The sequence below is a fragment of the Anolis carolinensis genome, chromosome 1 (genome assembly GCF_035594765.1).
Source record: "Anolis carolinensis isolate JA03-04 chromosome 1, rAnoCar3.1.pri, whole genome shotgun sequence".
NCBI lineage: Eukaryota > Metazoa > Chordata > Lepidosauria > Squamata > Dactyloidae > Anolis > Anolis carolinensis.
In genome coordinates this window covers 131,211,613-131,224,487 of record NC_085841.1, presented here as the reverse complement: position 1 = coordinate 131,224,487, position 12,875 = coordinate 131,211,613, and the positions used below count along the sequence as shown (strand labels likewise).

General features: G+C 41.7%; 1 protein-coding gene across 25 annotated transcripts in view; it reads right to left on the bottom strand.

Moving 5' to 3' along the window:
- The window catches only part of dst (dystonin), a 448,648-nt gene that overhangs the window by 77,096 nt on the left and 358,677 nt on the right, over positions 1 to 12,875 (bottom strand). For 23 of the 25 annotated variants that reach the window (XM_062982326.1, XM_062982385.1, XM_062982334.1 and 20 more), the window contains 5 exons: positions 12,188 to 12,358; positions 10,327 to 10,493; positions 2,165 to 2,324; positions 1,613 to 1,939; positions 1,262 to 1,346 (listed from right to left, as the gene is read on the bottom strand). In XM_062982326.1, the coding sequence (XP_062838396.1) occupies positions 1,262 to 1,346; positions 1,613 to 1,939; positions 2,165 to 2,324; positions 10,327 to 10,493; positions 12,188 to 12,358 (910 nt within the window). The remainder of the gene's footprint in view (positions 1 to 1,261; positions 1,347 to 1,612; positions 1,940 to 2,164; positions 2,325 to 10,326; positions 10,494 to 12,187; positions 12,359 to 12,875) is intronic. The other 2 variants (XM_062982402.1, XM_062982423.1) reach the window with 1 other exon arrangement.

The following is a 12,875-nucleotide window of genomic DNA, read 5'->3' as shown; positions in this document are numbered from 1 at the left end:
CCTATCTGAACGCATCTCCTCCTATGAGCCCACAAGAACCATAAGATCATCCAGGGAGGCCCTGCTCTCGATCCCACCTGCCCTCACAAGTGCGGCTGGTGGGGACGAGAGACAGGGACTTCTCGGTGGTGGCTCCTTGGCTATGGAACTCCCTCCCCAGTGACATCCGGCAGGCACCATCCCTTCTGGGATTTAGAAAGAAGGTGAAGACCTGGCTATGCGCGCAAGCGTTTAATGAATGAACTCAGTTAGCATTGACATGGATTGGATTAAGGCTTTTGCACAAGGTCTGATGGATGATTGGCATATATATTTGGTGTTGCACTGTGTTAAATCTTTTATATATTATATTTTACTATGTTATTTAACTATTTAACTGTTTTATTCTTATTTTATGGTATTATGATGTACTGGTAGTGATCCTACCAGTTGTGTAAGCCGCCCTGAATCCCCCCGGGGAGAAGGGTGGGGTAGAAATATTGGAAATAAATAAATAAATAAATAATATTGCAGTAAATTGGATTTCAAAGTGTTACACTTGGCAGAATATCTGTCTTTGTAGTGTTTTAAGCAGCACACCTTTAAATATTGTCATATATTAACTCAGCATTTGCAAGAGCGCTAAATGATCAGAAATGTGTTTTATGCCTTTATGCAGAGAAACAGAGTGGCACTTTCCATCAGTAGAACATGGAGAGCAGGCAGTGACTCTTCTCCCCACAGGCCTCTTTACCCTAAGAATTTTCTCTAAAACAGATTTAACATCATCATCATCATCATCAACAGTTGTGCAGAAAGATATGATGCTGTGGGGTGCTCCCTTTGCATTAGAAGAGTTTCTCTAGTGTGACATTGCATTTAATCCTCTGTATAGTAGGACCATATCACTTTAAACCCATTTGTTATATGCATTCCACATATGAAGGGCTTTAACTGAGTGCTAGTGGCTTGTTTAAGAGCACCCATCAACTTTATGCTGAAGATCTGAACTTCAAATTCCCTTAACTTTGCCCTTTCAATCCTTATACAGTACTGCCATATCAGTTCATAATAAATATTATCTTCTTTTCATTTGTTTCCCAATTCTTTATTAAATACTGAACAACAACAATGAATTTATCCCATTATTTAGGAGTACTAGAAAAATTCTTTTTAAGAAATATTAGCATTAGCAAGATTAACAAGAGCCTACTGGCAAACTTCACTTGTCTTTATTGCCAAAAATCTCTCATTGGCTTTCATTCCGTTCCTTGTTTCTCACCTGTGGTTTGTTTGAGAAGCTCCAAACCATTTTGTATAGCCTGATCCACATTTTGCTTCCTGAGCTCAATCTCTTCTTGAAGAACCTAGGATATTATATATATATATATATATATTAATAATCAGAAGACCCACGGTTTAAAATCTTATTACTTTGTAAACCAACATGTGTCCTTTTTCAGTATGAAGCAGAGAGAAAAATATAGACTTTTTGTTTTATTAAACAAAATAAAGACAAATAATTTAACAATAATAATAAAATAATAATGAAAGGAAAATGATAGTGCTAAATAATAGAAGGAATAATGAAAATAACAGTAAAATAAAATCAACAGAATATAAGTGCAAATACCAGCATTTCAGTGTGTTGTTTCCCTAACAGGTCAGTATTGTAGTCTTGGACTGCCAGTTTGCTCAGCTTCTTGTGAACTTCATTCAGCCAGTTCATCAATTCGACTTCATCTTCTCCAAAAATCTGAGAATTGCAATACGCTTGCTGCAGAAGCTCAGCCCTACTGCTATATTTCTCTTGAATCTCTGTGTATCGTGCTTCTGAAGAATCTAGTTTCTCCTGCACCATTTCTTTATCCTCTTTGGAGCACAAGGTCTTTAGAGCCTGACCAATATTAACGGTTTCATGCAAATTTGTGTTGTGAATGGTGATGTCTTCCTCTAAGGCCTAAATAGTTTTTAAAGTAGCAAAGAAAAGAAATGGAAAAGAAGAACGAACAAAAAAATAAAACCAAACATGCATATACAACAGAAATAATGTAAAATGATAAACATATGAATAAACAAAAGTAATGCAAAAGTTGTGTGGAGTGCTTTTGAAAGGAATGTTTGATTTTGTTGAATAAACAAGAGGAATATGATCCCCCAAATGAATAGCACTATAAGATCTTACTTTGTGTTGAGAAATCTGTTGTTGCAGTTTGGAAGCCTGTGTACCAATGGGTTCTGAATTTGAAAGCCGCTTTTCAGTGGCTACTATCCATTCAACCAGTGGTTCAAAAGTTTCATGGAACTGCTGTGCCACTACAGAGATACCTTCCAACTGGCGATTTCTACAAAATACCAAAAGGGAAAGGTATGTACAAAATCCCCAAACTTTTAATAAATTCATAAATCTGAAACAAAGACAAACAAACCAATTACCAATTTAACAAACACCAGACAGTATGAGCAGGACAAAAAGTTGTGGTATTTTATAGTCTTTGTTTGATCCCATTAAGTTTAACTACTCTTGTAGTGACTAGCTGGAAATAAAAAAAGGATCAGCTAAAGCACCTATTGTAAATACTAGCATTGCTGTCATAATGTGCTTTCAAGTCATTTCTGACTGATGGCAACTCTAAACTAAACTTATCATAGGGGTTTTACCTTCCTCTGAGGCAGAGAGAGTATAACTTGCCCATGGTCAACCAATGGGTTTCCATGGCAAAGCAGGGATTCAAGCCCTGGTCCAGTCCGTTATACTGCACTATGCAAAATTAAGTCTCATTGTTATAGAAGGTGAATTTTCCATGTTACAAAGAACAAGGAGATTCCACAGAAAACAGAAGTTTTACCTTAAGATTGCATATCCACTTCTGAAGTGCTTAAGTCACCATATCCTATCTGCTCCTATCAAGTTTCTTTGCTCTTCTGGTGGCAGCCAATGATGCCAATTGGGGATAGGAAACACATCACAACAGGTACAAGCACTCAGCTCCTACCAAATCTGGTTTGGGGTAGAACTGGTCCTTTATTTTAAACTTTTGTCTTTTTTGGCATACCTTGGAGATCACTCCTATGTAGGACCTCAGTCCTGTCCCTCTCCTAGACCCTTTTGGGAGTCCATTCTGCCGACAACTGTTATCTTTAGAAATTCTCATACGATAACACAGAGAAATGATGTATTTACTAAGAGAAAAACTGATTATGTGACACTGGTTTTTCTTTATCATCATAGTGCCATTTCTAATGATAAAGACAGTGACATACAGGTATACCTCATGTTATGGTTGAGCCTTATGGCTCCGATACTGGGAGACGTGGTCGTAAGACTCCTCGGGAGTCAGATACTCTCGAGGAGCGAGAAAGGAAGCGGCTGCGGGACTTATTTGCAGAACCATCTGACGAGGATTCCTTTGAGGGTTTTACTGAGAGAATGGAGGAAGAGATGGTTAGCTCAGAGGAGGATGACATGGAATGGACTCGTGTGAGGGAGGATTTGGGTGCCACTGGCAATGATAGTATGGAAGGCGATTGGGGACCTTCAGGATTAGACCCGTGGACAAGCTGGAGGGATGGGACGGGATCCACAGCTGGGGATGCTGTGGGGCGTAGTCAAAGGTGTTTCAGTTCTGATGAGGAAAGTGATGAGGAAACGCCTGGAATTAGGGTAACAGCTGATAGTGATGAGGAGCTGTAAACTGGCATAAAATGGGGTTTGGAAGCAATGGCTAATTGCGTTGGGCAAGGTAATCTGGACGAATGCTTGGGCTCTGTGTGGGAAATTCCTGAAGACGGGTGTGATTCGTTTGCTGACTACGTAAGTTACCAAGGACACTGGGCATAGACGGCGGGAGGAACTGTGTGGGCTTTTGTTGTGCAACCTGTGCTTAATCTTAATAGCTTGGACCTCCGTCGTCTTCTTGACGGACGCCATCTGTTTATTCTGGACTGACTGACTGACTGACTACGGCCTCGGACTCTCCTTCCTGTGATTATCGTTGGACCTGGTGAACTACAAACGTCTGTACCTGCCTTACGACCTTCGGACCGGATTGGAACTTCGCTGACCGCTTCTGCCCTTGAATGCTGCGTTTGTATCTGGAAATTGCTTGCTGTGTGGAGGAGTAACCTCTTAGTTACTCAAACATAGCTTTTGGCAGCAGAGAAGCATCTGCTGCCAGTTTTTTGTATTCCTTTGAACCTTTTGTTCACCAGCTTTTGTTTGTTTTAGTCCCAGGCTGAAGTAAGCTTTTTTGGTTTAACCCGGATTAAACTCCGGTTTAATCCGGTTTATCTTTTGAACGTTTTCCTTGTGTCTTTTTACTTTTAAGGCCAATGTTTGCCTAGCCCTTGTCTTTTACGGGCATTTTTGGTTCTGTAACTCCAATAAACTTTGTTATATCTTATCTTGTGGCGTTCTGTCCTTGACAGATTGCCCAACGCCCATAAAAAAGTTTTTTCTTAGTAGTTAATTGCGTCAAGAAGACGATGGAGGAGCTCAAAGCTCGCTTTGATCAGTTGCAGGCTGCTTTTTACGCTGCACAAGCAGCACAGCCAGCCAAAGGACATGTTATGACTCCCGAACGTTTCGACGGGTCTCGGAACAAACTGCCTACCTTTTTGGCACAAATTGAACTCTATTTTTCCCAGATTAGTGTACAAGCTTTTCCTACGGACACTAGCAAGGTGGCATTTATTTTGAGTTTATTGACTGGTCCCGCAGGACAATGGGCCACTAATTTGATTTTGGGAAATGACCCAGTCAAGGACAATTTAAGTGATTTCAAAAAATTATTAACTGACACTTTTGGGGATCCCTCCGTACGGAGAATGCTAGCTGGGCTCTTTATCGGTTGAAACAGGGAAAGGGGACTGTTTTGGATTATTTAAATAAGTTTAACTCGTATCGACATCAATTAGACTGGGGGGAGAATGCATTTATGCTTTTGTTTATTGCGGGATTAAATGACTACCTCCAGGATGAATTGGCACGTTTAGAGCCGGCAGAAAGTTGGGATGCCTTAATAGCTAAAGTGTTGCGTTTGGACGCCCGGTTCGAATCCCGTAAACAGTCTAGAGCTATGTCTGCGCCACCTGTGTTTGAGCCTAAGGCACTTGTGACAAAGGGGGACGAACCTATGGAACTCGGGGTGTTTAAAAAACTATCTATAGCAGAAAAAAACCGTAGGAGACAACTGGGGTTGTGTTTGTATTGTGAGAATGCTGGGCATTTTGCCAGAACTTGTAATGTAAAACCTTCCCAGCTTTCGGGAAAAGGCCAGCCCTAGTGCGACGTGAGTCCAACGCATTAGGGCTTTTAAAGCAGTCAACTGAGGGGAAGAAACATGTCTTTGTACCCATTTCTTTATCTGTTGGGGGAAAAGAACTTGCTTCTACTTTGGCACTGCTGGACTCAGGGGCTACGGTCTCATATGTGGATGTTGGGTTTGCAAGGAAGCATGGACTTCCTGTAGTGCGTAAAGCATGCGATGTATGGGTGGAAGGGGTGGATGGGAGATTATTGGAGACTGGGGTGGTTAATCATGAGACCTCAGAGATAACGTGGGAGGTACAAGGAGTAACGGGAAAGTTTGTTTGGGATATTACACGATTACCAAGGTATGACGTGATCCTGGGAATGGATTGGTTAACCTTAGTAAATCCTCAAGTGGACTGGGTAACGCGTACTATAGCTTTTAAGAGGCAGGAATGTTTTGCTCTAAACCCTTCTCAGGTTGATATGGAGGGAGTGCCTGGTGAATATGGGGAATTTCAAGACGTATTTTGTAAGAAAGAAGCAGATAAGTTACCGCCTCATAGACCATACGATTGTGCCATTAGACTAGTGGACGGTGCAAAATTGCCAGCAGGAAGGTTGTACGCCTTAACAGTACCAGAAAGGCAAGCCTTGAGAGAATTCCTTGACGAAAACCTAGCTAAGGGGTTTATTCGCCCATCTAGCTCTCCAACTGCTGCACCTGTGTTCTTTATAGCTAAAAAGACAGGAGAACTCAGGTTGGTTTGTGATTACCGGGTTCTTAACAAGCACACCATTAGAGATAGGTACCCGCTACCTCTGATTTCGGAATTACTATCGAGGGTGCAAGGGGCTAAGATCTTTACCAAGCTTGACCTGCGGGGGGCGTATAACTTGATTAGAATACGGGAAGGTGATGAATGGAAGACGGCATTTAACACGTGTTTCGGATGCCACGAGTTCCGTGTAATGCCTTTCGGACTTTGCAATGCGCCTGCGGTCTTCCAAAGGTTCATAAATGATGTATTTAGAGACTTAATTGATCAATTTGTGGTGGTTTATTTGGACGATATATTAATTTTCTCTAAGGATGAAAAAGAACACCGACAGCATGTTAAGCAGGTACTACACCGCCTACGGGCTAATGGGCTTTTCGCTAAGGCTTCTAAATGTGTTTTTCATGTACCTGAAGTTGAGTTCCTGGGACATGTAGTTTCCGGAAAGGAACTCAAAATGGATCCGCATAAAGTTGACGCAGTCAACTCATGGCAAGAACTTAAGACTAAGAAAGATGTGCAGCGGTTCTTAGGCTTCGCTAACTACTACCGGGAGTTTATCCCAAACTTTGCCAAACTCACGGTACCTTTAACGCAACTCTTGCGTAAGAAACAACCGTTTGTGTGGGGACGGGAGGCTCACGATGCGTTTTTACAGTTAAAGTCTAGCTTCCAGGCAGACAATATACTAATACATCCGGATGTGGACAAGCCGTTCATAGTAGAAGCAGACGCTTCTAGCTATGCGTTGGGGGCTGTATTATCTCAAAGGGATTCATCAGGGACTTTGCATCCCTGTGGATTTTACTCTCGGCAACTAACACCATTTGAACAAAATTATACCATATGGGAGAAGGAATTACTGGCTATCAAGGTGGCGTTTGAGGTGTGGCGGCACTGGTTAGAGGGCGCACGGCATCAAATTGTGGTCAGATCTGACCACAAGAATTTGGAACATTTGCAAACGGCCAAGAAATTAAATCAACGCCAGATTCGATGGGCTTTGTTTTTCTCTAGGTTTAATTTTAAAGTTCAGTTTGTGGAAGGGAAGGCAAATTTGCGGGCAGATGCATTGTCTCGCAAACCCGAGTTTAAGACCAGTGAGCAGGTAGTGTGCCAGACAATTTTGCCTACTGCCTCTTTATGTGTAGTGGAAAATGAGATGGGATTACATGCACAAATCCTAGAGGCTCAGAAGGAAGATAACTGGACTCAAGAGCAACTCATGCTATTGTCAGTAGGGAATCGTACAATGTTGCCTCATTTACAAGATCAGGATGGCGTACTGGTACGCAATGGACAGGTTTATGTACCAGTGGGGGCACTCAGGTTGGAGGTCATTAGAGCACATCATGACGAACCCATGGCTGGGCATTTTGGCAGATTTAAGACCGTACAGCTCATTACCAGAAACTACTGGTGGCCAAAGATGCGACAAGACATTCTTCGCTTCTGTGATAGCTGCGCTGTTTGCCAGCAGAGTAAGACGCCTGTTGGGCGCCCTAGAGGTTTACTATCTTCCTTGCCTGTCCCTGAGAGACCATGGCAAATTATTTCCATGGATTTCATTTCTGATTTGCCTAAGTCTGGGGGTTATACATGTATTTGGGTGGTGGTGGATTTATTTTCTAAAATGGCTCATTTTATACCATGTTCGACAATCCCAGCGGCTCCTACATTGGCGTTATTGTTTACCAAACACATTTACCGTTTACATGGCGCTCCTGAGGTGATTATTTCTGACAGAGCTCCACAATTTGTGTCGCGTTTTTGGAGACACTTCCATGAGTGTTTAGGAACTAAATTGAATGTCTCCTCAGCTTTTCATCCGCAGACGGATGGTCAATCTGAAAGAGTTAATGGGTTGTTGGAGCAATATTTACGTTGTTTCTGTTTAGACAAACCAACTGCTTGGGTAAAATGGCTATCGGTGGCTGAGTTCGCCCATAACAACGCGGTGCATACGTCTAGTCAGCATACCCCATTTGAGCTGACTTATGGTTTCCATCCACGGGGAGGTGTGGCGCCGTCAACCAATGTGGTTTCCTCTGACCCGGTGTACCGTTCTTCTGAAATGGCTGCTTTGCATGATGTTGCTCGTCGTTTACTATTAGAAGCTAAGGCAGCGCAAAAGACTCAAGCCGACCGTCATAGACAAGCAGGGGAAGAGTTGGAAGAGGGGGATTTGGTATGGTTGTCCTCTAAGTACATTAAACAGGCTGGGGGAAAGTTTGCGCCACGGTATTTGGGACCTTTTCCTATTGTTAAAAAGATTTCTTCGGTAGCATTTCGTTTGCGTTTGCCCTCTACTTTTAAGATCCATCCTGTTTTTCACCGTTCTTTGTTAAAACTAGATACCTCTGGACGTCGTGGTGCTGTAGCTGAAGACATCACTGCCGTCTCTCCGCCTTTGGAGGAGGAGGCCTTTGTGAGAGGGGATAGTGTTATGGTTGAGCCTTATGGCTCCGATACTGGGAGACGTGGTCGTAAGACTCCTCGGGAGTCAGATACTCTCGAGGAGCGAGAAAGGAAGCGGCTGCGGGACTTATTTGCAGAACCATCTGACGAGGATTCCTTTGAGGGTTTTACTGAGAGAATGGAGGAAGAGATGGTTAGTTCAGAGGAGGATGACATGGAATGGACTCGTGTGAGGGAGGATTTGGGTGCCACTGGCAATGATAGTATGGAAGGCGATTGGGGACCTTCAGGATTAGACCCGTGGACAAGTTGGAGGGATGGGACGGGATCCACAGCTGGGGATGCTGTGGGGCGTAGTCAAAGGTGTTTCAGTTCTGATGAGGAAAGTGATGAGGAAACGCCTGGAATTAGGGTAACAGCTGATAGTGATGAGGAGCTGTAAACTGGCATAAAATGGGGTTTGGAAGCAATGGCTAATTGCGTTGGGCAAGGTAATCTGGACGAACGCTTGGGCTCTGTGTGGGAAATTCCTGAAGACGGGTGTGATTCGTTTGCTGACTACGTAAGTTACCAAGGACACTGGGCATAGACGGCGGGAGGAACTGTGTGGGCTTTTGTTGTGCAACCTGTGCTTAATCTTAATAGCTTGGACCTCCGTCGTCTTCTTGACGGACGCCATCTGTTTATTCTGGACTGACTGACTGACTGACTACGGCCTCGGACTCTCCTTCCTGTGATTATCGTTGGACCTGGTGAACTACAAACGTCTGTACCTGCCTTACGACCTTCGGACCGGATTGGAACTTCGCTGACCGCTTCTGCCCTTGAATGCTGCGTTTGTATCTGGAAATTGCTTGCTGTGTGGAGGAGTAACCTCTTAGTTACTCAAACATAGCTTTTGGCAGCAGAGAAGCATCTGCTGCCAGTTTTTTGTATTCCTTTGAACCTTTTGTTCACCAGCTTTTGTTTGTTTTAGTCCCAGGCTGAAGTAAGCTTTTTTGGTTTAACCCGGATTAAACTCCGGTTTAATCCGGTTTATCTTTTGAACGTTTTCCTTGTGTCTTTTTACTTTTAAGGCCAATGTTTGCCTAGCCCTTGTCTTTTACGGGCATTTTTGGTTCTGTAACTCCAATAAACTTTGTTATATCTTATCTTGTGGCGTTCTGTCCTTGACACCTCATCTACCAAGTAGAAACTTTGCCAACTAGAGTCAGAAATAACATAGAAAGACTAGTGATAGATTTCTACATCACAAAGAAAAATAGCATTCCAACATTTTTCAAACAAAACTAACAATATGGCCATGTGAGGAGAGACAACGATGTCAAGTTAGTCTTGCATAAATAAACAAAAGTTTTGACACCACTTGAAGACTTCTTCAAAAATTCATCCAGGAATGCCTTTGTTTTCATCAATCTACAATTATTTTATTATTGTTTTGGTGGCCAAAAAAAAAAAAATACAGGCCATTGATTTTTTAACGTGCTAGAGAGGCTGAAGGTAGATGCTTTTTTTTAAGGCAGCCTAACACAACCACAGTAGAGTTGGCTAGACTAGAATCCCATTCTTTCTCAGGTGTTGCTTTATTGCTGATGATTGCAAGGACAGTGCTGCAACCTGACAATGAAAGTTTGTTTCCCCAGCCCTTTTTAACAGCTGATGTAATAGAAATGGAAAAGCATAAAAAGATTTTTCAAAAAAGGAGCTTCTTTGTTAGAGGCTTTGTTAATGGAGGCATGTCTGTATTCAAAGCCATTTTCTTATTCATCTTCAAATGTGAATACTGATCTAGTCATTAGTGGGATGAAAATGTTGATATAGCTTCAAATAGCATCTACCATGCTACCTTGAGGGGTATACCACGCCATACCCCTAAGTAAATGAAAACATTTCAAGTACCTCCTTTCTGCTTTATCGAGCAGCGCATCCCATCTGCTATCCAGGAGGTTCAGCTGTTTCAAGATCTTGTCTTTATCAGCAGGCTCTGCTGACTCGGCAATTTTCTCTCCTTCACGCTTGATCAATTCGACAGTGGGTTTGCGGTCGTCCAGCAATCTCTGAAGAAGCTTGAGACAAAATAATCATAAAATCAGATTGCCAGGAAATATCTGCTATCAGGTTGTAGAAGAGGTAGATTTTTCAAAGTCTGCTTTAAGGGGCAGAGTTTAAGGGAATCATTTTCAGAGAACACAAGTAAATGTCATTGTTTGTGTGTATATATAAGTAATTCATTACTACTGCTGGCAAACTGAGCCAATCTTAGAGTTAGCTATAGTGCCCCAGTTCCCCTTTCATACCTTCTCATTCATATTTCCATTTCATGTTACATTGGGAGAACAGTTTACATTCATTACTAGCCTTCTATGAAGTATGACACAGTTGTGCAAATATTTTCAGTAGGATATTCAGTGGCTTGCCACATAACTTCATTTCCCTATTAAAAGACTTCCATTTAATCCTCCAAGGAGAAGTATACCATGGTCACGCCAAAGAACAACATATTTAACTATGGTAGAGCAGATCCACCTAATTAAATACAAGATGTGCAACCTAGAGAAGCCACTTTCAAAAACAGCTTCCCCAAGCAAATAAAACATAAGGTGGAGTCTGGCAGCAAGAGGCCCCTAAGCTATAACTAGCTGCCAGCAGAAAACCAGTTTCCTCTGGATTGTGACCCAAAGTAACTTTCACTTTTGCATGATAATCTTAAACCTGATTTCATTATGTACAGCTGCATCTTTGATCACTCAATTGTCCTGACAGCCTGAGAATTTGACTCACTCTTAATCATGCTGTTCCTCTTTTAAAAGATTTGCTTCATTGTTTTATCCACATAATCTCTTGTCAATTATATGTTAGAGCATTCTCAGAATGCGATTCCTCTGATACTATATGTTTTACAACCTACTATTTTCCTGAAAATATTTTTATTTTGAAGAATAGCGCATTTGTGGACCTACTCGATCTACTCGCTCCTTCCTGTGAGATATTTATTGTTGCCAATTGAATATTTAATATAAACTTTCTTATAAAAGAAAATGACAGCACAAAAATGCATATATCTCCCCAAATGGAGTTATAATAATTGGAAAACATGATGCCTCTTTATTGGATATACGTCATCGACAATACCATGAGCTGCTGATACACCAAGGTGTTACATTAATCCAAAAAAAGATTTTATAAAACACTACAAAGTTCAAAACCAGCAGGAGATCAAGTGGTGGGAGGTGGAAACAGACAAGGATTTCATTCTCACTAATCCCCATCTGCAGACAGACAAAGGGTGCAAGATATAGAAAAGCTGACCTGCCCCCACAGTGAGTGGCATGCATGAGTACAAGGAACACATTAATATCAAAAATCATGGCAGAGGAATGAAGCTCTGGCAGAATGCTGACCTTTATTTCAACCTTATTGGGGTAGGCCTCCAATGCGAAATTTAGATTTTCTCCATCTTAGTGCTGTATTTGCAAACATTAGCTTGTCTTTGAACCCCCAAATACATTTTGTATTCATATCCAAGTGTAAACAAAAGATAAATGATCAAAGATTTAGTACACCAGATGCCGTTTCTCCCCTCTTTAACACATACAGAACAAAGTATGTGTTATATAAAACTTTATATTCCGCCCTTCTCCCCTAGTGGAATCAGAGCGGATTACAGCATTTACCTACATAGGCAAACGTTCAATGCCCACTGAACAGGTATTAGAAAAAATATGTTTTTTATAGGAACAGATAAATCACTTCCACTCACTTTTTGCTCCTGTATTTGGGCCTTAACAACCTTAAACTCAGCCGATGGAGGTTTCTGGTTAGCTACAAGGTCTTCTGTATCAATCAGCCAGCACAGAATAGATTCAACAGCATCTTGAAACCTTCCACAGTGCAGCAGGGCTTCTTGCAGTTGAGCTGCTCTTTGAGCCACCTGAAAAATCCCCAGAGACATCCACTATAAATACAATTTGCTTCATATGCACAGTACCTTTATACAATACGATATCTTCAAGCACATCTTCAGGATAATAAGAGTTAAAGGCAGCCTCAGACTAGTTTTATTTTACTTTATTGAGGATCTTCTTGCTCCCCCCCCCCCCCCAACTAAAATTGTCTGGACAATTATGAGGGTTTTTCATAGAGATTAATGTAGTTTTCCAGCCCTGGGGGTGTAGGATATATCTAAACTGTAGAATGAATGCAGTTTGACACCATTTCAACTGCCAGAGCTCAATGCTATAGAATCATGGCTTTCTGTGCCAAAGTGTGCTGGTGCCTCACCAAACTACAACTAGTTTCACAGCATGGAGCTATGGGAGTTAAAGTGGTATCAAATTACATTAATTCTACAGTGTATCAACCCTGGTTCAAAATACCAATGTAAACCTTACATCTTTTTATTCCTGTAACTCTTTGTTGGTATGGCGATATCTCTGAATCTAAGGTAT